Raw genomic sequence first — 27,331 nt, forward strand, 5'->3', positions numbered from 1 at the left:
CAGGGCAGAGTAGAACTGCCCCAAACACAGGGTTTCCAAAGCTGTAAATATTTATGGAAGCAGACTGCTACATCTTTCTTCTATGGAGGAGCTGGTGAGTTCGAACCACCGACCTTTTGGTTAGCAGCCAAGGGCTTTAACCACTGCACCATCAGGGCTCCTCAGGGGAAGGAGAAGGACATTTATTTAATACATGTGCCAGCACTGTCATCTTCACAGTTCTTTAATCTTCACAGTACCCCATGAGGCAGTCACATACAAAACACTTAAATCTATCACCATTCTCCCCATTTTTCAGATAAAGAAAACTGAAGAATAGAGATTAAACAATACACAAGGTCATACAATTAATGACGGCAAAGCTAACTCTGAATACAAGTTAACATAAATAACCATAACCAATCGCCGCCAAATCGATTCTGACACCTACTGTCCCTACAGGACAGAGTGGAACGGCCTCATAGGGTTTCCAAGGCTATAATCTTTATGGAAGCAGACTGCCACATCGGTCTCCCAAGGAGCGGCTGTTGAGTTCAAATCGCCAACCTCTCTGTTAGCAGCTGAGCTCTTAACCACTGTGCCACCAAGGCTGCAGTTATATCCTTTCTCACTACTCAAGTTATAGTGCCATACCCCCACCTCACCCTCCTAAATTTAACATATCTGATTACCTCCTGGGAATTTCTATTAGGGATTTTGTCTGAAACTCAAACTTAACGTGTCAAAATCTGATTCATAATTCTGCCCCACCTCACGTATCCTGGCTGCATACCAACATGTAAATATGCTAATAAAACCATTTTTCTAGTAATTCAAGTGATGAATTCTCCTCAATCTTTCCTTCCAAACTTCCAGTCACCAAATGCTGCCTATCTTTCTCCTCTACCCTTCTTACACACCCATGGTTACTACCACCATTCAGGATGTCACTTCATCTCTACTGTACTATTACAGCAGCCTAGTCATTGGTTTCCCAGCTTCTACAGCTCTAAGCCATCATATGTAGTAATGTTAGAATAAGATTCCTAAAGGGCATCTTTGATCATGTCGTTATCTAACTCAAAAACCTTGAATGGGTCCCCAGTACCTATAAATTAAGTCCAAATTCCATATAGCAAGCTATTTGGAGGCTCCATAATACAGTCCTAAGGTACTTTTCCAAATATTTTAGCCCACATTGCTAATTATTGCAATTTGTGACTACTAAGTGCTTCTGTGGTTTCCCATGTTCCTGTCTTTTCCTTTACCTACAATTCCTAGCTACATCTCACCTAACCATTAGGCCCTGCTCAAATAACCCCCTTGATGAGCATCTTCTGATCTCCCCAGCCAACCAGAAGTCCCTTCTCCAGTTTTGATACTCCCACAGCATTTTTGTTCCTACTATACCTGCAGCACTCAGCTCATTCTCTTGAGTATTACAGTGATTACATCACAGGTATTTTTCAACTCCTTCTATTTTATAGGCCTAATTAGGATGTGGAGCCCTGGTGGTTCAGTGGTTAAGAGCTCAGCTGCTAACCAAAAGGTTGGCAGGTCGAATCCACCAGTCACTCCTTGGAAACCCTATGGCGCAGTTCTATTCTGCCCTATAGGGTCGCTGTGAGTTGGGATCAACTCGACGGCAACGGGTTGGTTTGTTTTTTTAAATTAGAATGCAAGGATGTTGGCATGTAACAAAATTATCCATGAAGTTCTCTGCAGTGAAAGACATTAATTGTTAGTAAAAAATTTTAGAGAATCCAAAATCAGTATCAGCAAGAACTAAGTCACACCTAGTACATGATTTTTACTTGAAAAGTTGATTTGTTTCATCCTTGGAAAATCTGCACAGAATCTACACTAGTCCACGAACACCATCTCTTATTCTAAGGGTATGCATCTGTTTTTTCTACATACGACAATACCTTAGACTTGAGGTTTTCCCCCGCCCCCCTAGGCTTGGGAAGGACAGTGTGGCAAGAAATGTACAGGCTCCCCTACAAACACATGGCATCTACAGCGCTGGTGGCTCCATTAGCACAACACTGGGCACTAGGGAACCTGATGATCCAAAAGGCACACGTCTAGAATAGACTTTTCCAGTTCTGCTTTAGTATCCTCCCCAGTGGGGTCTGTCTCTGTATTAACCACAAGTCAATTGTTTAGAGTAGCGGCCTTCCACAAGTAGTATCAGACATCAAGGATCTCCATAAAATTTAAGACTTCTAAAGCCCCCACAGCACAGTGGTTAAGAGCTCGCCTGCTAACCAAAAGGTCAGCAGTTTGAATCCACCGGCTGCTCCTTGGAAACCCTATGGGGCAGTTCTACTCTGTCCTATAGGGTCACTATGAGTCGGAACTGACTCAACGGCAAGGAGTTTGTTTTGTTTTGTTTTTGGTAAAGCCCCAATCCAGGGTATTACACCTCAGTTCAGGTCTAGGGTGATGCCCAGCAAATTTTTAAAGCTTCCCAGAGTTGATTCTGATAGTAGGCAGTCTGGGAAGGACTTTGGGAAATTAAAAAAAAAAAAAAAAAAAAAAAATGCATGCTTTGTGTGAGGAATTAAGGGCTCAAACTATCTTTAAGTAGGAAACAATATGTGTTTTAATCAAACTTGTAGGGATCAGCTCTACTTCCTAGCTTAAAGCTCATCTGTACTTTCAAGAGCAGAAGGAGTACTTATGGTTATAGAAGAAATAAGATTGTTTCTTTTCTACAAGTCTCAAAAATCAAGCAGGACTCCAAAACTCTTCTTTCCAGACACCTCTGAATCCTAACTCACCAACTATCCTAAATTCTATCCATGACAGAGAAATTATGTCAAATCAGCCTTTTTTTTCCAAGTCACACATGTGCAGATAACTGCATAAGGAAAGCTCTTTTTTCATCTATTATTCAACTCTTCTTTTCTTGCTTTCCAACTTCTCCCTCTATATTCTTTTCTCCTTTTTTTTTTTCCTTCCTCCTAAGTCTCTTCTTCATTGCTCATATATTTGGCCTTGCTTTTTTACCTGTGAGTTTCCGATTAATTAATCTCTGGGTGCCTACATCCCATCTCCAAAATTCCCTTCTTTCAGACACAATCTCCATGCCTATTGCCTCTTCCTGGTCCAAACATTTTATGTCCAAATTGAAACTATATTCTTATTATTTCACTCACATTTAGAAAAGTGTTCTCTTGGTCCATAAAGAATTTGATGATGAAAGCAATCTTGTACTCACTGTGAATTGGCAAAGAATTCCATGCTATAACTCATCACACATACTGATGCCAGAATAAACTTCCTAAAGGGCAACTTCAATCAAAAGATTTGATGCAACCAATGTCACAAAACAATTTGTGTATAAATTGTTGAATGAGAAACAAATTTGCTCTAAAAACTTTTACTGATAGCACAATTTTAAAAAAAGGCTGGAGTGTCTTTGAAAACCTGTAAACTCCAGATGACACTGCAAAGAAGCCCTCTGTGATATTCTCTGCCTCTCAAATCCTGTACCCTAGCTAAGAGAATATTACACCTTAGCATTCTTCATCACTGCACATATCATCACAATGAAACTACAAGTGCACAGTCAGACCAAGAATGCCCAAGCAAGGAAATAAGTGGAATGGTCTAAAGCAAGAGCATGCAGTGGGCAGATAAAGAATCGGAGAAATGCTTCAATATTCTAAATGGTGCAGCAGAAATTGAGTACTATTACAGCCAGCATGCTTCAGAAGATTCCACCATCTTTACTCCTTTTACACCCAAGGGTTTCAAATCAGAAAGCAGGTCAAGGTTTATGTTGTCATGTAAATTTTATTATACAGAAATGGAGGATAAAACAATATTCATTTTATAGGCGGTTGGTTGTAAAACTACTATTTTGCAATTACATATATCTACGTTATAGGAAAAAATTTAAATAATCTTCACACTTTTTGTATTTCTTCAGCACTTATCACAGTTTAACTTAATAATAAACTTACATAATTTGTTTATCATCTAATGCCTCTAACGAGAATGTAAATTCCATTAGGGTGAGGAAGTTTTTCTGTTTTATACACTGACATGTTATCAGCACCCAACAAAGTATATGACAAACCACAGGTACCTGATAAATATTTATTGAATGACTGAACAAGTAAACTCATAGTCAAAGTTCATGTGCTAGGAAGTCGGATCAAATTCCAGTCCTGGTGTGACTACAGAAAATCATTTTACCTGCAAGCATATGGCTTCCATACTTTCCAAAGTCTCTTTCCACTCTAAAACACTAAAGGGGTTTGAAGAAACTGAAACATATTTCTAAGTTATAAGCAGCATTTTCTAATAATTCAAAATATCAACAGCCCCACACCCCTTCACCTGCCCACCCTACCATACATGAAGAAAGCGAGAGAATTATCCTAGAACTACAGAAATGTAGCTCCCAGATAGAAAGATATAAACTACTCCATATCAAAGTTAGAGCACCACCAAGAAAATGACACATTACTGTATTCAAAAGGTGTTTTCAAAGCTGATGTATAATTTACATTATATTCAACAAGGGCAGATAAACTCCACAAAGCAAACTAGAAAAATACCAACAAAATAAGGCTATTAGGCTGAACTTTGAGAAATGACTTATCACTACTGACCTTTTACAAATTAAAAAAAGAGGGCAAATTAGGCACGTAATGCCCACACGCCACCACTTATTTTTCTAGTGCCTGAGGTTTACCAATATGTGACAAAGAATCTTTCTGTTATTAGGAATTAAGAACCCAGATGTAAATCCATCCACCTACGGTCACCTGATCTTCGACAAGGGCCCAAAGTCCATCAAATGGGGAAAAGACAGTCTTTTTAACAAATGGTGCTGGCAAAACTGGATATCCATCCGCAAAAAAATGAAACAGGACCCATACCTCACACCATATACAAAAACTAATTCAAAATGGATCAAAGACCTAAATATAAAGCCAAAAACTATAAAGTTCATGGAAGAAAAAATAGGACCACCACTACAGGCCCTAATACACAGCATTAACAGGATATAAACTGTAACCATCAACACACAAACCCCAGAAGATAAGCTAGATAACTGGGATCTTCTAAAAAATCAAACACCTATGCTCTTCAAAAGACTTCACCAAAAGAGTAAAAAGAGAACCTACAGACTGGGAAAAAATTTTGGACATTACAAATCAGACAAAGGTCTCATCTCTAAAATCTACAAGAAAATCCAACACCTCTACAACAAAAAGACAAACAATCCAATTAAAAAATGGGCAAAGGAAATGAACAGACACTTCACCAAAGAAGACATTCAAGCGGCCAACAGACACATGAGGAAATGCTTGCGATCACTAGCCATTAGAGAAATGCAAATTAAAACCACAGTGAGATACCATCTCACCCCAGCATTACTGGCACGAATCAAAAACACTGGAAATAACAAATGTTGGAGGGGCTGCGGGGAGATCAGAACTCTTATGCACTGCTGGTGGGAATGCAAAATGATACAACCATTTTGAAAAATGATATGGAGCTTCCTTAGAAACCTAGAAATAGAAATACCATATGATCCAGCAATCCCACTCCTAGGAATATATCCTAGAGAAATAAGAGCCGTCACAAGAATAGACATATGCACACCTATGTTCATGGCAGCATTGTTCACAATAGCAAAAAGATGGAAACAACCTAGATGCCCATCAACAGATGAATGGATAAACAAACTATGGAACATACACACAATGGAGTACTACTCAATGAGAAAGAACAATGATGAATCTGTGAAGTATCTCATAACATGGATGAAACTGGAGGACATTATGCTGAGTGAAATAAGTCAATCACAAGAGCACAAATAATGTATGAGACCTCTACTGTAAAAACCCATGTAAAAGTTCACACACAAAAAGTAACAATCTTTGTTGGTTACAAGGGATGGGAGGGGTGGGGGGGAAATACTAAATAGGCAATAGAGAAGTGGTATCTTGGGCGAAGGGTCAGAGAATACACAATACAGGGGAAACCAGCACAACTTGTACAAGGAAAGGTCATGGAAGCTCCGTAGACACATCCAAACTCACTGAGGGACTGAATTGCTGGGCGGAGGGCTGTGGGGACCATGGTCTCGGGGAACATCTAGCTCAATTGGCATAACACAGTTTATAAAGACAGTGTTCTACATTCTACCCTGGTGAGTAGCATCTGGGGTCTTACAAGCCTGTGAGTGGCCATCTAAGATACTTCACTGATCTCACCCCTTCGGGAGCAAGGGAAAATGAAGAGAACAGGATACAAGGAAAAGATTAGTCCAAAGGACTAACGGACCATAGCTACCAAGGCCTCCACCAGACTGAGTCCAGTACAGCTAGATGGTGTCCAGCTACCACCACTGACTGCTCTGACCAGGAAGGGATCACAACAGAGGGTTCTGGACAGAGCTGGAGAAGGATGTAGAACAAAATTCTAACACACAAAAAAAGACCAGATTTACTGGCCTGAAAGAGACTGGAGAAACCCTGAAACTATGGCCCCCAGACACCCTTTTAGCTCAGTGGTGAAGTCACTTCCAAGGTTCACCATTCAGCCAGGGACTGGACAGCCTCATAAAACAAAACAGGACTAATGAGGCACAGCAGTCCAGGGACAAGGACTAGAAGGCAGGAGGGGACAGAAAAGCTGGTGATAGGGAACCCAAGGTTGAGTAAGGACAGTGTTGACATGTAGTAGGGTTGTTAATCATTGTCATAGACCAACATGTATACTAACTGTTTAATGAGAAACTATTTTGTTCTGTAAACCTTCATCTAAAGTGAGAATAGCAGCACAACTGGAAGAACTTAATTGATGTCACTGAATTGTGCATGTAGAAATTTTTGAAATGGTGTATCTTTGACTGTGTATATTTTCACAAAAAAAAAAAAGGTTGAGAAGGGAGAGTGCTGACATGTCATGGGGTTGTTAACAAATGTCATAAAACAATATGCGTACTGACTGTTTAATGAGAAACTATTTGTTCTGTAAACCTTCACCTAAAGTACAATTAAAAAAAAAAAGAAATCAAAGTATTGGATTAGGCAAATCTGCTGCAAAAGACTTCTTTAAAGTGTTGAAAAGTGAGCATATCACATTGAGGACTAAGGTCCGTCTGATTCAAGCCAATATATTTTCAATTGCCTCATATGCATGTGAAAGCTGGACAATGGATAACGAAGATTGAGGAAGAATTGATGCCTTTTTATTTTGGTGTTGGAGAGGAATATTGAATATACCATGGACTGCCAGAAGATTGAACAAGTCTGTCCTGCAAGAAATACAGCCAGAGTATTCCTTGGAAGCAAGAATGGCAAGACTTCACCTCATGTACTTTGGACATGTTATGAAAAGAGACCAGTTCCTGGAGAAGGACATCATGCTTGGTAAAGCAGAAGTTCAGCAAAAAAGACGAAGACCCTCAAGATGGATTGACACAGTGGCTGCAACAATGGCCTTAAATATACCAATGATTGTGAGGATGGTGCAGTACTGGGTAGTGTTTCTGTTGTACAAAGGGTTGCTATGAGTGGGAACCAACTGCATGGCACCTAACAATGACAACAATCAATCAGTCAATAAAGAACTAACCACAAAAAAAAAAAAAGAATCTTTCTGTTACTAGGCAAAAAATTCAAAAATTAATGTCATCAGTCTACTATGCTTTATATATTCCTGCATTCCAAATTATATTGGGCCACAGCAGTTATTTCACTGTCTAATCATTTGATTGACATTATTTTTGAGCTATTATAAGTCAGTAAACATAGATAAAAGTTCTCTTTCATTATACACCCTCCCATCCACCCTTAAATAAGCCTTTTTTTTTAATTGTTGTGCTTTAAGTGAAAGTTTACAATGCAAGTTAGTCTCTCATACAAAAATCTTTATACATACATCGTTATGTGACCCTTGTTGCTCTTCCTATACAGTGACAGCACACTACTCCTTTCCCCTCCAGACTTGCTGTGTCCATTCAACCAGCTCCTGACCCTCTCTGCCTTCTCATCTCGCCTCTGGACAGGAGCTGCCCATTAAGTCTCAGGTATCTACTTGAGCTAAGAAGCACACTCTTCACGAGTATCATTTTATGCCCCATAGTCCAATCTCTGTCTGAAGAGTTGGCTTCGGGAATGGCTTTAGTTTTGGGCTAACAGAGAGTCTGGGGGCCATGTCTTCTGGGGTCCCTCCAGTCTCAATCAAACCATTAAGTCTGGTCTTTTTACTACAATTTGAGTTCCACACCCTACTTTTTTCCTGCTCCATCAGGGACTCTGTGTTGTGTTCCCTGTCAGGGTGGTCTTTGGTGGTAGCCGGGCAGCAACTAGTTCTTCTGGTCTCAGGCTGATTAAGTCTCTGGTTTATGTGGCCCTTTCTGTCTCTCGGGCTAATACTTTCCTTGTGTCTATGGTGTTCTTATTCTCCTTTATTCCAGGTGGGTTGGGACCAATTGATGTATCTTAGATGGCCACTCACTAGCTTTTAAGACCCTAGACATCACTAAGCCTCTTTTTTTTTTTCAGAAGTTATATTATCCTAGGTGTTTGCGAAGGATATTAAATATACCATGGACTCCCAGAAGAATGAACAAATCAGTCTTGGAGAAAGTTACATGCCCCTTAGAAGCAACAATGGCGAGGCTCTGGACTCATCATCAGGGGGGACCAAACACTGAAGAAGGACGTCATGCTTGGTAAACTACAGGGTCAGCCAAAAAGAGGGAGACCCTCAATGAGATGGATTGACACAGTGGCTTCAACAACCGGCTCAAACCAGCAACACTTATAAGGATGACGCAGGACCAGAAGATGTTTCATCCTACTATACGTAAGGTTGCTATGAGTTGGAGCCAGCTCAACAGCACCTAACAACAACAACATCCTAAAAGGGGAGTATTACCACAATCTGTACGCTCCACGAGGTCAGAAACCTTGACTACCCTTGCCACCACCAAGTACCCAGGGATTAGCACAGTGTTTGTCACATCACAGTTAGTCAAAAAACATTAAATAAAATTAGCTACAAAATAGAACATTTTTGCTTTTTTTTAAAATTGTGGTAAGTATATAGGTAACAGAACATCTGCCATTTCTACAGTCTTCACATGTACAGTTCAGGGACATTAACTACATTCTTCATGTTGTTCAACCATCACCCTTGACCATTTGTGAATTTTTTCCATTATCCTTAACAGAACCTCAGTGTCCCCTAAGCATTGTGTCTTCCTTCCCACCCCTGGTAACCACTAATAAATAAACTTTTGTCTCTATACACTTGCCTACTCTAGATATTTCATATAATTGGTATTATACCAAGAAAATTATTCAAAATAATTCTAAAGTCCATTTTAAAATTATATGTGTATAAATTATTTATATGAGTGTGTATTTGTATGTTTGCATGTATATAAATATACGAACTATTTCCCTCTAAAATTAGTTTATTACCATATGTCTATGCTAGACATAGGCAAATAAGTACATACTTTATTTTATGTTTTAATATATGACTCTAAGGTTCTATTTATGTACTTTAAAGTGATTTGTTGCTGTAAAAGTTTAATAGGTTTTGCAGGGGGCCTATTCACTCAACAAATATTTATTAAGCCTCTGATACCAATAAATTAAGCCTCTGCTACTTAAACTTTAAAGTACTATGCGGAAATAGGAACGTGAGTACAATCGAGTTTCTGACCTCAAAGAGCACTGAGCCAAAAAAAAGGCAAAAAGCACGGAGCCCTCTGTGAAAAAGACTGCAGCTCTAACTATGGAGCTCCCTGTTCCTACTTGAGGGTTTCTAAAACACTCAAAAAGAACCACATTTTGTTCAGCAGAACAAAGTCACTAAAAAAGAAAAGGGTTTCAGGAGATTAATGTCTATCAATAAGTTAAAAGTATTTTCTAGGCAGGTGACATAACAAGTTTTTCAGGTTACTGTTCATCAGAGTCTGATATAAAAAAAAAATCTACAACCAATGTCGCAAAACAATTTGTGTACAGATTTTTGAATGAGAAACTAATTTTCATATAAACTTTCACCTAAAGAACAATAAAATTAAAAAAAAACTAAGCCTTTGAATTTCAAATTAAAAGTAAATCAAGTACGTTCTTTCAATACAGAGTTAACCTGGAGAAATATCTCTCTCAATGAGCATGTTTTCTGTTTTCTTTAAGAGAGGAACTCCACCTGAAATGTCTAACTTTCCCAGCTGTTGCGCCCAGCTGTTGCGATCCTTAATTGTGGGTGGCTCTGTGTGGGTGCAAAAATAAGGGTGGTAAGAAAAAAATGGCAAACAATAATTCAATTGTCCAACTGAGAGCTATTAAAAAGTAAAATACGCTTCCTCTGCACAGTTCAAAAGAAAATGTTATTTGTATAAACAATTTAGACATTTGGGAATGTTCTACTTTAATAGAGGACTTCCTGATTTATACAACCACATTTAAGTGGGTTGTAATGGGGGCTTGCAGAACTGATGGATTTTCTTTGATTCAGCAAATGAGAAGGTAATTTGTGCCCTTGAATTTAAAAAAAAAATCTCAGGTCTCTTTTAGAAGGATTCAGTTGTGGTTGGTAATGGTATTACCTTTGGTTTATAAACTTTTTCCTAAGAACTGCCCAACAAGCTTTTCATAGCTACAAACACTCCACCATCACCATCTTACCAGTTACCATTAAGTCAGCTCCAATCCATGGTGACCCCATGGGTATCAGAGTAGAACTGTACTCTGTAGGGTTTTCAATGGCTGATTTTTTGGAAGTAGATCACCAAGCCTTTCTTCTGAGGTTCCTCTGAGTGGACTCAAACCTCCAACCTTTTTGGTTAGCAACCGAGTTCATTAACTGTTTGTACCACCCAGCAACTCCACCACCATCTTAGGCATCATGGTAACACTAGACAAATATAAGAAATAATCTATATGGATGAGTACTTGTAGCTCATAAGCAAATTTTGAAGAAAATCTACAGAAACATTTTCAAAAATTTAATAGTTTAATAGTTTGATTTTTAATAGTTTAAGAAGAAATGGGGTCTTTTTTAACTGAAATCATTACTGATCTTTTAAATGCATCTGTTAGGTTTATAAATACGTTGTTGTTAGGTGCTGTCGAGTCAGTTCTGACTCATAGTGACCCTATAGATGTTGTACCCAACAAAATGAAACAACCCCCTGTCCTGCGCTATCCTCACAATCTTTGCTATGTTTGAGCCTATTTTTGCAGCCATTGTGTCAATCCATCTTGTTGAGGGTCTTCCTTTTTTTCTCTGCACTTTACCAAGCATGATGTCCTTCTCCAGGGACTGGTCCCTCTTGATAACATGTCCAAAGTACCTGAGACCATGTCTCGTTATCCTTGCTACTAAGGAGCATTCTGGCTGTACTTGTTACTAAGGAGTATTCTGGCTGTACTTCTTCCAAGAAAGATTTGTTCATTCTTCTGGCAGTCTATGGTATATTCAATATTCTTTGCCAACACCATAAATACACCAGTTATTATTTTTAACCTGAACGATATGTTACTATCCCTCGAAGTATTTCTATACAAGAATCCCTCCAAAAAATGCAAAGCAACCTGTTTGCCATACCTCCCACCCTAGGCTATATTCTTGTTATCATTGGGAAAACAGGATCAAATAACACCTTTCCATGTGACCTAACAGATGCATCCTCAAAGTGAATGGGTTTATCTGGCAAAAGATTTATGCATTTTCCCCATGGTAATTCTCTAACAAGGAAATTAAAGAAGTTTTTCCAACCACTCCCTTGAAAATTTTCTCCTACTTAACACCCCAAGGGCAGACAAACATTAAAGATAACTCCCAGGCTTCTGTTTGTGAACCAAGGTGAATACAGATTCATATTTGAGTTACTTCACTACTGTATCACCCTAATGCACATTTGGCTTCAGGGAGGTAATCAAAAAACAAATATTTGCACCTGTGCAAAACACTGTGCATGCTCAGGAAGACATAATAAAGCTCCTGGGGGTTGAAAAATCACTATTTTAGACTCCTCTAAGGAATGTAGGGAGCATTCCAGCCAATGCATTATGGTTCAAGTTACCATCCATCAATCTATAAATCTGTACATCTTTACATATATTTCCATATGAAAGTTTTTTTGTTTTTTTTTTAAATAGTATGTTATCATGTTTTCCGTAAAGCAGTTTAGGTTCCCATTCAACAATTTCTACACAAGTTGTTCAGTGACATTGGGTACATTCTTCACAATGTGTGAGCATTCTCATTATTTCCGTTCTGGTTGTTCCATTTAAAAGCTTATTTTTAAAATGTAACATGCTTTTTATGCTATATAACTATTAAGCACTAACAATCATTTTTTGCCATGTCTGCATATTCAAAACACCTTAACAGGAGTGTATTAGTTATGTCAGTAATACATGAATGGTTATTACAAAATATATTTTGATCTGAATTAAGTAACTGACAGCCTCATTTCCCGACTCAGGGTTTAGAGCCATAACCTGAGTTGACAAGTTGTAGTGTGTTGCCTGTCTCTATCACAGGAATTTTCTGTTTAGGCATGTCTAAAGGAGTGAAGTCCCCACCTAAAATATGTACTAGGAAACTGACTCTTCTACTTGGTAAATGTTTAACCTCCTGAGTGCAAAGGTCATATTGTCCAAGACTTTTCAGAGAGTTACCGTAGGCCATCACTAACCAAGCTGTTTAACCACAACGGTAACTGGACTTTCCAATGATTTCCCCAAGATTACAAAGAATGAATAATCTTCTCCACACATTAATGACAAATATTTTTATTGGCACTAGTTCAGCTTGACTAACAATATCTGAATTTTTTTTATCTAGACTTCTTTTTAGACTTTTGTTAAAACTGATTTCAAATTACAAAGCATTAAATATAGGAACAAAATGGAGTAACTTACATGCCCCGGCCTTGTTATAGACATAAAATCCAAAGTGATGTACTAAGATTTGCAACCTTTTATTACACTATAGTCCAGTCCCTGGAGAAGGACGTCATGCTTGGTAAAGGGGAGCGTCATCAAAAAGGAGGAAGACCCTCAATGAGATGGATTGACACAGTGGCTGCAACGATGGGCTCAAGAATAGCAACGATTGTGAGGATGGCGCAGAACCAGGCAGTGGTTTGTACATGGAGTCATTATGAGTGGGAACTGACTCGACGGCATGTAACAACAACAACATGATAAATTAACCTAGCAAAACAACAACCATAAGCAGATTCGCAGTAAGATCTTTGAACTTCAAGCCGTCTGAACTGAATCACTGTAAACAGTGTTTTCAAAAGAAAAGGATTTTATTTTCTATACAATTAGCCTTTCACTTCCTACTAGTAAGGTTTTAAACACAACTTACTTTGGAACATTATCAATTCCCATGCACATATGTATATCAGGACTAATGCAGTAGGTATTGGTTTTTTGTATTTGCATACATATTACTGTGTAATTATAGTTAAATACTGGTACATTTTACATCTAGTCTACCCATATATAAATCACAGGAGAAAGATGTGGCAGTCTGCTTCTGTAAAGATTTACAGCCTTGGAAGCCCCATGGGGCAGCTCTACTCTGTCCTACAGGATTGCTATAAGTCAGAATTGACTCAACAGCAATGAGTTTTTAGGTCTGCCCATATAAATATATTACTTCAGAGCAGGATTGGATCTTATACCAGTTTGTACTCACTCCTCTCTCCTACATTACCAATTTCCAAGCCTCAAGTGTCTTCCCAACCCAATGTCTTCACAAAGTGCAAAAAATCAAAGTAGATTAAAAATGAGCAATTAGAGCAGCATTGGAAATTAAGTTGGATGGAGTCAGTAGTCTGCTGCCCACTCTTCCAGTGCTGCAGTGGGCAGATCAAAGGGAGCAATCAAAAGCTCACCTGCACCTCATTTGTCCTTACAGAAGAGAAGGGAAGAACAATGGCCTCTTGCTGCTCTTGGATGGAAAGGGAGAGAGAGCAGGATGCTGCTCTGCTTGGCACTTCCGTCCTAGAAATAGCTGAACTGCTCTCTGGGCCACAGGAATTCCTCTCTGGATCAAGGACAACTACTCCCATTTTACTTCTTTCCAAGCCAGCAATCCCTCACTGGCCCGGGGGTAAAAAAAAAAAAAAAAAATGCCAAGATGGGGATGGCTGAAGAGTGAGGCAGATTCACACATTAGACAGGCAGACACATCTAACCAACTTCTAGAACAGTTTCCACAAATTAGATAATTATATTGATATAGGAACAGCATTTTTCTTTTCCTTACTTTGCTCAAAATGTTTTTCACCTTATTCAAATGTCAATACATTGAAAACAGACATCTTACTCATCTTCATATTGCCCTCCTGCCCTTTCCCGCACAGGGGCAGATTACAGTAAGCACGGTATACACCAACTTACCGTAAGCAAGGTACCCACGGACTTAATTGTGTTTACTTACTAACTGGTAGTGCACAATTGAGAATCTGTGCACTACCAATTAGTAAGTAAACACAATTAAACCTGTGCATACCTTGTTTATTGGGTAATCCGTCCCTGCACCATACCTAACACAGAAAGTCTGCAAACATCTTGACTTTACAAGTCATCTTGCACTGACAGTGTTCATTTATAAAAGATGAACATTTTTATAAGTCATTGCATTAAGCAGTTTATATCACTGGTAAGTCACAAGATTACTCTGGCTGAGAGTGCTGTGGCTATTTATTTAATACTAAGTGTCATAGCAATCCTACATTCACTGCTCCTTCACTAAATCCGGAGATAAAAAAGCTGAAACTTTGGGGCTTCAACAAGCTATTGTAAAGATAGCTGAAACGTTTTACCTATGAAGCTATTGTAAAGATAGCTGAAACATTTTAAAAATGAAGCTGAGAAAGGTGAGTAAGGATAATCCTCGCAATCTATCCACACCCAGGCCTTACCCATTAGTCTCAGGGATATACTTCTCAGATCACTGCCCTTGGTACTATAGCTTGGAATATCTCAATAATCCTTCCAAATTAGGAATAGTTATTCAAAGTCTTCTACTATTTCTTTATTATTTACAAAATTTATTTTTAACTGTTTTAGAGTGTATTTGAGGACTCAGTTAAAGGATAAAAAGTATTGGGTGGTGAGGATATGGGGACATATCTATATTTTTAGATTAGTTATTCTGAAATAATTTCCATTTATAATTTTTTTTGCTCTAAATTAGGTTTTCCTAACAAAGCACTGATGTTTCAAGCAGACTCCACAAAGTGGTTAAATAAGTTCTCTGAATCAGAATTAGCAAGGGACATTACATCTACCCCTTATATATTATTCATCTTTGGCTCTCCAACCTTTAACTTCTCAAAGCCCTCAAAGCATTAGTTAGAATTTAATATTCATTGGCTATAATAAGCTTTCACCTACTAATAAATTCATAACTTTCAAATCTAATCTACAAGAGCCACAATAACAATGTTTATTTAGCCAATATGGAAAGAGTCAAAAAGACCAAAGCTGAGATATCAAGTTTACCACAACCTGGGGAAATTACCTAATACCTGACTAGAAGGCTGCATAGCTTAGTGGTTAAAAAATCCTACCTCTGCAGCTACTATATGTGTGACTTCAGATAGGTATTTTTAACTAACAAACTTAATGGAAATTAAAAGAAATAAGCATAAAGATGTTTACTCTTAAAAATAAGAGATAAAAAGATCAACCAGAAAGCAACCTGAATATACTATACAGGTTTTTTTTTTTAATTATAAATTCACATATATGAACATGATGGAATATCTTAAGCTATGAAATTATTAAAAATTGTAAAAGCTATAAAAACTCAGAAGTCTTTGCTATAACCTTTCCAAAGAAAAAAATACCAAATTATATATATGTATCATTCTATAATAAAAATATATTATAAATAAGTAAAAAAAAAATACAAGTGTATAGGAAAATTGTGACATTTAGTCAAAGATTTTACTGACGGTCCACCACGAGTTAGGCCTTGGGTCAGGTGCCAGGACTAAAATGGTAAAATAAAAAACAACCCAACAAAAATGCCAGGTGTGACCTCTGACTTCAAGGAATTTACAGGTTAATTACTAAGTAAAAGTGTGGTTTGTGAGCATGTGGGTGTTCCTTCTTTCCTTTTTCTCAGTAATAATGACACTACATTAGTATTTTAGCAATATAATCTAGGCTTTTATCTGGCTAGGTTTATGTTACAAAGGCTATGTTCAGGGCAAGGCATTCATGACACAAATGTCAAGAAATGGCAGGCAAGATGATGACCATTAGACTAAATGTTATTTGCGGTGCATGATCCCATCACCATGTTTAGAGGAGGAAGGCAGGCTGCTTGAAGTCCATGTAGCAATTCTCTTCCTCCTCCTCTCTTCCTAGAGGCTCCCTAACCATGCCTCAGCCAAGAGACAGGCTTGGCTCAGCCCCTTTCATCATAGAACTGAGGGCAGAAAGAGCCTGCAGTGTGCTACCATGCAGTACATGAATCCCAAGAGACCAGCCACCTCCACCTTCCCCTGACAGTGATTAACACTCCTAAAGGAGCAAGCAAATAAAGTGACCACTTGGCATCCTGCATCTGAAAGACTGCCAACCTGACCATAATGATGTATACAATATAAATTCCATATGCAGAAACAACCCATCAAAGGACTCACACTACACTCTGCCAAATTATTTCTCCAGAAGGAACTCTTGTGACTATTAGCAAGCTAAAGCCACACACTAGATCAGAAAAACTCATTCAGCTTATCTTCTCCTGAGAGTCTTCCTTTGTAGGGATAATATTGCCCTTTCCTTTTACAGCCAGGCTTGTACTTCCTACGTAGGTATTCAAAACTAGTAAGATATATTGTTTAGAAATGCAATATATAGAAACTACAGAAGAAAAAACAAGGGCAGAAGAAATAGAGGAATGTGACTAAACAGAGGTATGCCAGGGAGCTCTGCATCCCTGCTACTCAACATGGGGTACGTAGAGCAGCAGCAGCAGCATCACATGAGAGTTTGTTAGAATGCAGAACTTCAGGTTCCACCTGAGACATACTGAATCAGAATCTGCATTTAACATGATTGTCAGGTGGTTTGTATGAACATTTAAGTTTGAGAATCACTGCTCTAAGTACAGGTAATATCCTATTTTTACACCTGGAAGGTGGATACACTGGGTATTATTCTCCATAATATACACACATGTGTTGTACATTCTTCTAATTATGCTATACATCCCTAATTCAGCCTACAGGTAGACCTCACCTTTACAAACTGACAAGCAGAGATTGCTCACAAGTGGGGAAAAGAATGCTAGATGAATCCAATGTTCACACACTAAAAATCCAGATATAGATATAACTTCAAAGATCACATAACTCAACCTCTTCATTTTATGGGAAATGAAACCATCTGATTCAGAAAGGAAAGAGCCTTCCCCAGGGTCAGATTGCTAACAACTGTGGCAAAGTCAGATGAGGGCTCAAGTCTCATGTTCCGCAGTAATGTTCTGTGACTTGAAATAACACCAGTTTAATATGTTACGACTGATTTTCCTTTTCCTTTTGTAACAAATACACAAGTTAAAAAAGAAATCAGCATTAGGTTAAAAAAAAAAAAAAAAGCAAGATAATTGTTAAAGCCAGTACCTGGTATATTTAATAGTAGCTGCCCAATACATATTTGTTTGAAAGAATGATTCTCTTTGAGACAGAGACATTGTTATTCACATTTTCACAGAAGGTAGAGCTGAGTCACACAATATTAAGTGATTCCTTTATGGAAGAAACCACTGAGCTTCATTTTAGGACACAGTAGAACTGCCCACAGGGTTTTCAAGGAGCAGCTGGTGGAATTGAACTCCCGACATTTTGATTAGCAGCCACGTTCCTAACCACTGTGCCACCAGGGCTCCATTCTCTGCTACAGAAACCAAAAACCATCCTTAAAATTTTATCAAAGCTAGAGAATATTTTAAATGTTTATTATTTGAGTGTGTGACTCTGTTTGATTTCAATGAAATAAACAACTGAAATATATTTTTAAAAGTATTATTTAGAATATTGAAGAACAGTGTACTCACCAATACTAATTTCATCATCTGTTTCAGCATCACCAATACATTCAAATTGGAAATCTTGTAGTGACTGGGAAAATTTCTGCACTGCCATAGACAGATCTGCAATTAAATTAAAAAACAAAAATCATCAGGTGAAGGTACCATGGAATGCCCAAGGGTATTCACATGTAATATTACATAACTTTGATTTGAATATTATATTAACCAAAAGTTTTTAAAATACCAGTTAGACAAATTCAGACAGAATTTAAAGCGACTGTTAAATAAATATTTTAGAAACCTTATCTGCACTGCTTAAATGGGATTAGCACCTTTAAGAAAGGTTTTGGTCCACATATGCATTATTCAGAAGCCAATTTCCCAAGCCTTTATCAAGAAATTACCATTCACTCACTATAAATGGAGCATTTATAAGAAAGAAGGAATGCTACCGAGGTTGCAAGTGAAAACAAAAAACAAAATGAACCACCCCTTAATTAGAAAGGGTCACTGCTGTTGTTTTACACAGGCTGAGAAGAAGGAAGGGAATGCGTGTTTAACCAATAAACTACTGGTTTTGATCTAGAAGCTGAAAGGTGACCTGAAAGATTGTTTACAAATAACCTTGTGATTTATAGGAGACCTCAAAGCAAGCACACTCTTCAAAAACTTCAATCTGAAAAGGGCCCAGTGCAGTGCAGTGAGTTCCTTAATATAGCCCTACTAACCATAGACTTTGACTCCCACAGAATGATTGGGTGGGACTATGCAAATAAGGTGTTTGTGGCCCACCAAGGGGATTGGACAGCTTGCTGTAAATGCACCCCTGAGGGAGTGGGAACAGGCAAATAAGGTATTTGGAACCATAATGATGGGATTGGTCAGTTTGGGGAGTTAAAGGGAGACATGGGGAGAAAAAGGAAGGAGCTGTAACACAGAAGACAGCGAGAGATGGCAGCACAGCAGTAGCAAAAGCGATGGCGGCATGAGATGGCAGGAACCAGGAGACCGGCACAAGATAGCTGTGGTGGGGCTTGCCAACCCACAGAGCCAAGAGTTATAACACTTGCTCAACAAGGATCTGAGCAGGAACCAGCAGCAGAGGGCAAGAAGAAGCTGTACTGATCAGGAACTGTATCCTGAGTTGTTCCTGTTACTTCTGAGTCGTTCCTGATCCCGAGTTGTACCCTGTTACTTCCCTAATAAACCACCTAACTGTAAGTACAGTTCATGATGTTGTAGCAAATTACCGAACCCAAACACCGGAAGGACAGTGCTGGGGGGTGGGGGGGAGTAGGTGATTTAAGAGATGATGGAGTGGTACAGTATTCTGGAGAAGTTGGACATTAGGGTGGGGCAGATTAACCAGTAAGCAAGGTACACACATGCTTACTTGCGCTTACTTACTCATCTGTAGTGCATAATTTCACATGCATTCAGATATGGTGAATCCCATGTGAAACTGTGCACTACAGATTAGTAAACACAAGTAAGCGCCTGAGAATCTTGCTTACTGGGTAATGTATTCCTGCATGTGGGACATCTTTAGCCTCTGCCTCACAGGAACCAGCTTTGTGCTGATCCTTATAAAAGAAATTACTCAATTACCCGGAGTCTGACTAAAGCCAGAAAAAGAGTTTTTCTTTAAGAATTTTTTATTCCTGGGCCAAATAAAGAAAAGCCCAGAATATTAAGAAGTAAAAAAATGTAGAGGTTTTTTTTATAACCTAGCAGAGCAGTTAACAACACAGATTCTGAAGCCAGACTGCCTGGTTGAAATCCAAGCCCTGCCACATCCTAGCTATGAGCCCTTAGGTAAATTGTTTAATTCTCTGGGCCTCTGATCTCTCATCTATAAGACAGAATAAAATGGTATAACCACCTTACTGGGTTGTTTTAAGGATTAAAGAAGTTAATATTTGCAAAGGGTTTAGAATACTGCCTGGCACTTATTAAGCACTATTTAAAAGTTTGTTAAACAAAATTAAAAATAAATACACCTGACTGTGTGGCATCAGGGGGATTTTAAAAGTCCCATTTCTCAGAGCTACTCTGATCATTTTTGCCGACCCTTCCAAAGAAGTCTGCATGTATAGAAAATATATTTTTCTGTTAGTCGCCATAGGGTCGATTTCACAAGAAGAGCAGAACTGCTTCATAGGGTTTTCAAGGCTGTGACCTTTCAGAAGAGGATTGCCAGGCCTGTCTTCTGAGACCTCTGGGTGGGTTCAAACTGCCAACCTTGCAACTAGTAGTTTAGGGCTTAACCATTTGTGTCATAACCGTTTACACCATAACCATTTGCACCTCCCAGGGACTCCATCTCTTTTAATGGTGTGATGGTTAAGATTGTGCATCAACTTGGCTGGGCCATGATTCTCAGTGTTTTGGCAGTCGTATAATGTTGTGATCACTTCCCTGTTGATATTTGATATGTGATAACCCCCATGATGGGATCTGTTGTGAATAGCCGATCAGTTGAAAGGGAGTTTCCATGGGCATGTGGCCTGCCATCAAATATAAGCAGAAATTCTGGCAGGGCTCAGGGGCTTTTTGTTCAAGCTGGATCCTGCACCTGGCTCGTGTTCGTCTGACCTCCGGTTCTTGGGACTTGAGCTAGCAGCTTACCTGTGGTCTTGCCTGCTGACCTTGGGATTCATTGATCTTCGCAGCCTGTGAGCAACGCCCTGCTCTCTAACCTGTCGATCTTGGGTTTGCCAGCCCCTGTGGCTATGTAAATCAGGAGAAGCCGCTATCCTGACTCACGGGCTTGGGACGTTACAGCCTCTACAACCATGTGAGCCATTTCCTTGATAGAAATCTCTCTCTATATATATATATATATATGTGTGTGTGTGTGTGTGTATATGTATATATGTTTATATGCTTTACTGGTGTTGCTTCTCTAGAAAACCCAGCCTAAGACAAATGGGATCTAACAAGGGTTCAGATCTAACACCTCACTCACACTTAATTCAAACAACAGGAACAACTGTGCCCCTATGCCTAAACATAACCCTAGAACTTACTAGGGCACCCTTACACTCTTCATAAAACCCCAAGCCTGCATACCTACCTAAGTAGGCACTCCAGTGTGAAAAGGTCTCCAAACATGAAATGCACCTTTTATTCCACTGTGTTGTTTTTCTTCTTAAAAAACACATATTGCTGAGATTTTTAAAAATTCTTGTTTGAAAAAGAATAATGCTCTGGAAAGGGAATATTGCTGGTAGATTAATACCTCTTCCCACTAAATGTTTAAAACCTTGGGACCAATTGTACATTCTACATGAGAGGTGCCTTCAATTCAAGAGTGGAAAAATCTGTCAGCTTGAGAATCATTCTGCTTCATGCTTGCAGGAAGAAAGATGAAGAGGGCCTCTTTAATGAATGATCAGCCAATGAAAAAAACAAGGGCTTTGTCACATCTAGACTTCATCAATTACCTGTGAGGCCCTGGACAATCACTCGTCCTTCCTGAGGCTCATTTCTTATTTATACAACGCAGAATTAATAGTTATCTCCAATACAACAAAGAATTAATACTTATCTCAAGGGTTGTTATGAAGACTAAATGAAGTATGTACCTCATACAGAACAGGCAACTCAATAAATGGCATTAGTGATTATCAATCAGTCTAGCCCATAAAGGTGGAAAAGTACACTGGCCTTTCAGGCAGATGGGCACAGTGTAAAAGTATGAATTTATCTGAACTGGTACTCCATTTTCCTTCTCAGCAACCTACACATGGTGCTTAGAAGATGGACAGTGAATGGCTCTGACTAAGGGCAGACAAATTGTAAGACCAATCCAAATGATATGAGAAGACAGAGAAAGCTGACTCCCAGGATAATTTTAAGTTAAGCTGTATGTGGGTGTTCTCCCTCCCTAAGACTTGGGAGAAGTATACCATTTAGTGTCCCTTTATTTTTATATGTATAATATAAAGGCTTTATGGTCAACTGGGTTTGAACCCACAGGTGCAACTGCTAGGGCAGAGTTGATATCGGGGTATATGGGCAGATCAGAGTGCTTAGGAACCATTCAACACATATTCTTTCTTATCTCCCCTCCTCAGCACCACCAAGAGTTCCTCTGAAGTTCCCTCAACCCCAAGAAGAGCTTTCTGGAAGTTGTGTCCTGGGGAACTCCTCCCATAATCCCCCATGTCAAACTATTTCTTCCTGTACTTTCATCATTTCCCACAGTCTTGCTCCTTGACTGAGAAACGTTAAGTCGCTTTGTATTTTCAGAGAGAGGTCACTGTGAATGCACTACATTAATTCCCTTCCCCAAACAAGAACACAGTGGTCCATTTATAAGCTACCCTGTCAATAAAGCAAAGTGATTGAGAGTATGAGCTCTAGAGGCAAATTATCTAAGTTAGAACCCTGCTTTTACCACTAATTAGTGGCATGATTGTGCAGAATTCCATAACTTCTCTGCACCTCAGTATCCTCATCTGTTACATAAAACAGAACTCACCTCAGAGGGTTATTGTAAGGAGTAAATGGGTTAGTACAGATAGAGCACTTAGAACTGTGCCTGACACACAGTAAACACTCAAAACATTTTGGCTATTTCCATGTTGAACATCTCAGAAAAAAATGGAAAGGTAAATTTTCAGTCATGAAGATGGCAACTGTTAGATCTTAGTAGCACTGGGAAGTGCTCAAGAGAACAGTATATTGATAGCAGCTTCAAAATCGCTCTTGGTGCATGCTAAGTAATCAGCCATGACAGAGACAACTGATTATATTTCTGTGTATAACCTCTGTATTTGGAGTTGTGTGTGTATTTCAATGCTGGATGGAATCAAGAATGCAAGAATGAACCCATCACAGTCCCTTCTGGATGCATTATGAGAGACAAGATTACACAAGAAAATTTGGTACTCAACTAGGAAATGGGAAGTTTGAAGTATAACCTATTCTCAACTTCAAGTGTATCCTGTGTTCTTGATTTTCCTTTTATTCGGTCTCATTTTCCAAATATCAGAGTAATGATGAGTCAAAAAATCACAGAAGGAAAGAATTTATAGTAGTTACTAGCAGCAATGTTTATCAATCTATAAAATAAGAAAATTAGCTCATGCTTTTAATCTTAGCTCCATCTCCCACTGAGTGTGCAACTCTGAACTACGAAGTCCAACACCATCCAGTGACTTAAAACCATATGAAACACACTATTCTCTAATTATCTAACTAAAGTTTCTAAACCATGCTCTGATGTACAAAAGATTACTGCTTCTAAAACCTTTTAAATAAGGTGATTAACATCTCAATAAATAGGTCTTGATTTTAAAGCCTAATTAATTCTTTAAATTTACTACTGAATTTTCAAGTATCACAGTGATAACAGAATCAACAGTTTTCTTTTAAATATAAAAAAAGAGACCAAGTGTATAAAAACATGCCAAGCAGGAGATCTAGTTTACATAGATATCTCTTTCTCCCAATTTCTTCCCAACTATTAGAATTTGAGGACAAAACAAGGAAAAGATCTTTGTTGGAACCACCATAACAACATTCTAAGGTGGAGGTAGAGGCATAACATTCATTTACTAGGGAGCAAGGTTGTGTACGCACAAATACAACCTACACCATTATGAAGTCACACCTTTCTTTCCATTTGCTTGACCTGAAAGTTAATAAGCATAAGGTATCTTCTCATGTCTACATAATAACTTGGAAGAAATTCCGCTGGTCTTTAATTAGTCAACAATGTTTTTATATTAAAGAGTTAATCTGTAGCACCCATGATTAGATGATGCTAATAAAACATTAAAACTTCATTTCATAAGAGGAACACAAAACAGTAAATATTTAATTATAATTCTTTTCTTACACACCTACCTACAAGGTGAGGGTCTACCTGTTACCTCAGCAGTATTAATGGAATTAATTTTACAATGTTAGCTATGGAACTGAGCTATATTTAATGTCATAGCAAGTACAACTGGTCAGTCCATTGGTACAAAGCAGTTCTTGAAATCCAGTTCCTCTGGGATTGGATTTAAGGATGATTCAAAGAAGCAATATATCCAGACATACAAGTTGTAGAATTATCATCTTAGACACACTACCATGCAGAAGGCAGACAATATGAAGCAACGGGAATGCAAAGGTAAGAACAGGATATGCTCTACCCTCCAAAACAGCATAGTCCAGTAGGAGCGAGAGGCATGTAAATAAATCATGTCAGAGGGTAAGTGGTAAGTTCTCTGACAGAGGTTGTTACTAACAACAACAATACACATAATACTATGTGCCTGATACTCTTCCAAGCACTTAACATAAATCAACCCATAAATCCTCACAACAGTCATATGAAGTAGATATTTTCACCCCCATTTTACAGGTGAAGGAACTAAAGGCACAGAGAGGTTAAGTACTTTCTCCCCAAGGTCACACAAGCTAGTATGTACAGACTAAGAATCTCAATCAAGGAAGCCTGGCTCCAGAATCTCTGCTTACTCCCATACTGCTTCTCACATAGACCCAGAATAGAGGTGGCAAATAAGAAGACACAATCAGTTCTGCCTGAGTGTAGACTTCTCAGAGGTATCAATAAGAAGAGGGACTTGACAATGTACGAGCAAGACCGGAGTAACAATATGTCCAAAGTCCTCCAAAAGGCAGCTTCTCCCTACATATCCAGAGTCCCTGGATGGTGCAAATGGTCAATGCACTTGGCTACTAACCAAAAGGTTGGAAGTTCTGAGTCCACCCAAAGGCACCTCAGAAGAAAGCTCTGGCAATCTACTTCCAAAAAATCAGCCATTGAAAACCCTATGGAGCACAGTTCTACTCTGACACACAGGGGTTGCTATGAGTCCGAGTTAACGTGACAGCAACTGGTTTCTGCCTACCTACATATCCAACCACATCTTTCAATACTCACCTCAAGCTGAGGCACTGGTTATTCTCTGAAATAAATCATTCACTCCCTTGCATCTATGTTTTTTATTATTGTTATTTCACTGTCTTAGAACAAATTCTTCCTTCATGTTCCATTGTCAAAATGGTTCCTCTTCTTCAAGATCTCACTCAAGCCATTTCCTCAATAAAACCCTTCTTGACTCCTCCCAGCTTGACATTATCTCTTCCTACACTGCCCACTATACTTTGTGACTCTCATGCAACACCTTCCCTATTTTACCTTTTATCCTAGATAGCCATGAACCTGGTTTAGCCACCTTATTTTAATATAAGCATATTAAATGTAAGAAACTTTACCATCTATAAATACTACCCAAGCATTTACTATAATATCTTCTACACAACAACAGCTCAATGCGGAAACCATCAATTCCTGCAAAGTGGAGAAATACTCCAAACTCCCAGATGCCCTTCACTTCCCTTCTTGCTTTCCATACTCTTTCAAGCTCCTGATGTGGCTTCTTCAACCACTTCTAAAACATAGGTTTATCCACTTTCCAAAATAATATTGATAATAGAGATGAATTGCTATTGACAAGGCCCTTTAATATTCATTTATAGTAATGACAGTAATAATGTCAGTAAGATGTTCTACTATTTCAGAGTTCTTACGTATTTTCGTTGATTCTTACACAAAGCTAGGAGGGCTGGAGCTCTGAAAGTTTACATAACAACTCACCAGAGTCTCAGAGGTGGGCTCCAATCTGGACAGGTCTTCTACCTTCCAAATTGGATGTTCTTTCTATTGTATACCATAAGTAATTCCTAAAAAATGACAGATATTAAAATTGGGGGACAGGGAGGGTGTGAGCCTTTAGATAATATCTAAGTAATCCCTTACCTGCTATATAAAGACTATATGTTGGACTATATGAGAGAAAGCTAACTATGCTTACCAAAAAAAAAAAAAACCAAACCCGTTGCTGTCGAGTTGATTCCGACTCATAGCTACCCTATAGGACAGGGCAGAACTGCCCCATAGAGTTTCCAAGGGGCACCTGGTAGATTCAAACTGCCGACCTTCTGGTTAGCAGCCGTAGCGCTTAACCACTATGCCACCAGGGTTTCCGTGGAATAATCTAGTGGCAAATGTATATAAAATGGTGTTTTAGACATCTAGTGCTGGTCCAACAGAAGTACCATGAGTGGATGGCTTTAACGAAGAGAAGTTTATTCTCTCATAGTCCAGTAGGCTACAAGTCCAAATTCAGGGCTTCAGCTCCAGGGGAATGCTTTCTCTGTCGGCTCTGGAGGAAAGTCCGTGTCATCAGTCTTCCCTTGGTCTGGGAGCTTCTCTGTGCAGGAACCTCAGGTCCAAAGGACGTGCTCTGCTCCCAGAACTGCTCTCTTGGTAGTATGAGGTTCCCACATGTCTCTGCTCGCTCTCTTTTATATCTCAAAAGAGAGTGGATGAAGACACTATCTAATCTTGTAAACCTCATCAGTATAACCTCATCACAGTGACAGAATTTACAACACATAAGGAGATCACATATAACCTCAGCATAGTGATAGAGTTTGCAACACATAATTAAATCACATCAGATTACACAATCATACAATACTGGGAATCATGACCCACCCAAGTTGACAAAATATTTTTGGGGGACACAATTCAATCCATGACAGATGGTCATTATGAAGCACCATACTAAAAGTCAAAGGAAATGTACATTAACTCCTGTAACTTTCAGTGCCACAAGATAACTGAATAAAACAACAAAAAGACAAATAATTTAAAAAATGGGCAAAGGATATGAACAGGCACTTCACCAAAGAAGATATTCAGGTGGCTAACAGATACATGAAGAAATGCTCATAACCACTAGCCATTAGAGAAATGCAGATCAAAACTACAATGAAATATCATCTCACCCCAACAAGGCTAGCATTAATCCAAAAAACACAAAATAATAAACGCTGGGGAGGGTGTGGAGAGACTGGAACACTTATACACTGTTGGTGGGAATGTAAAATGGTACTGCCACTTTGGAAATTGATTTGGCACTTCCTTAAAAAGCTAGAAATAGAAGTACCATGCGATCCAGCTATCCCACACCTTGGAATATGTCCTAGAGAAATAAGAGCCGCTACGTGAATAGATATATTCTCACCCATGTTCACTGCAGCACTGTTCACAATAGCAAAAAGATGGAAACAACCTAGGTGCCCATCAATGGAAGAATGGATAAACAAATTATGGTATATTCACACAATGGAATACTATGCAACCATAAAGAACAACGATGAAGCCGTGAAACATAATATAGAGGAAGCTGGAGGGCATTATGCTGAGTGAATTTAGTCAGTCACAGAAGGACAAATATTGTATAAGACCACT

General features: G+C 38.7%; 1 protein-coding gene across 1 annotated transcript in view; it reads right to left on the bottom strand.

The window, feature by feature from the left end:
* Positions 1-27,331, bottom strand: part of ARHGAP42 (Rho GTPase activating protein 42) — a 313,582-nt gene that overhangs the window by 214,975 nt on the left and 71,276 nt on the right. Inside the window, exon 2 of the mRNA XM_004385873.1 lies at positions 18,073-18,168. Coding sequence (XP_004385930.1) covers positions 18,073-18,168 — 96 coding nt within the window. The remainder of the gene's footprint in view (positions 1-18,072; positions 18,169-27,331) is intronic.

This window comes from Trichechus manatus, unplaced genomic scaffold (genome assembly GCF_000243295.1).
Source record: "Trichechus manatus latirostris isolate Lorelei unplaced genomic scaffold, TriManLat1.0 scaffold00148, whole genome shotgun sequence".
NCBI classification, from domain to species: domain Eukaryota; kingdom Metazoa; phylum Chordata; class Mammalia; order Sirenia; family Trichechidae; genus Trichechus; species Trichechus manatus.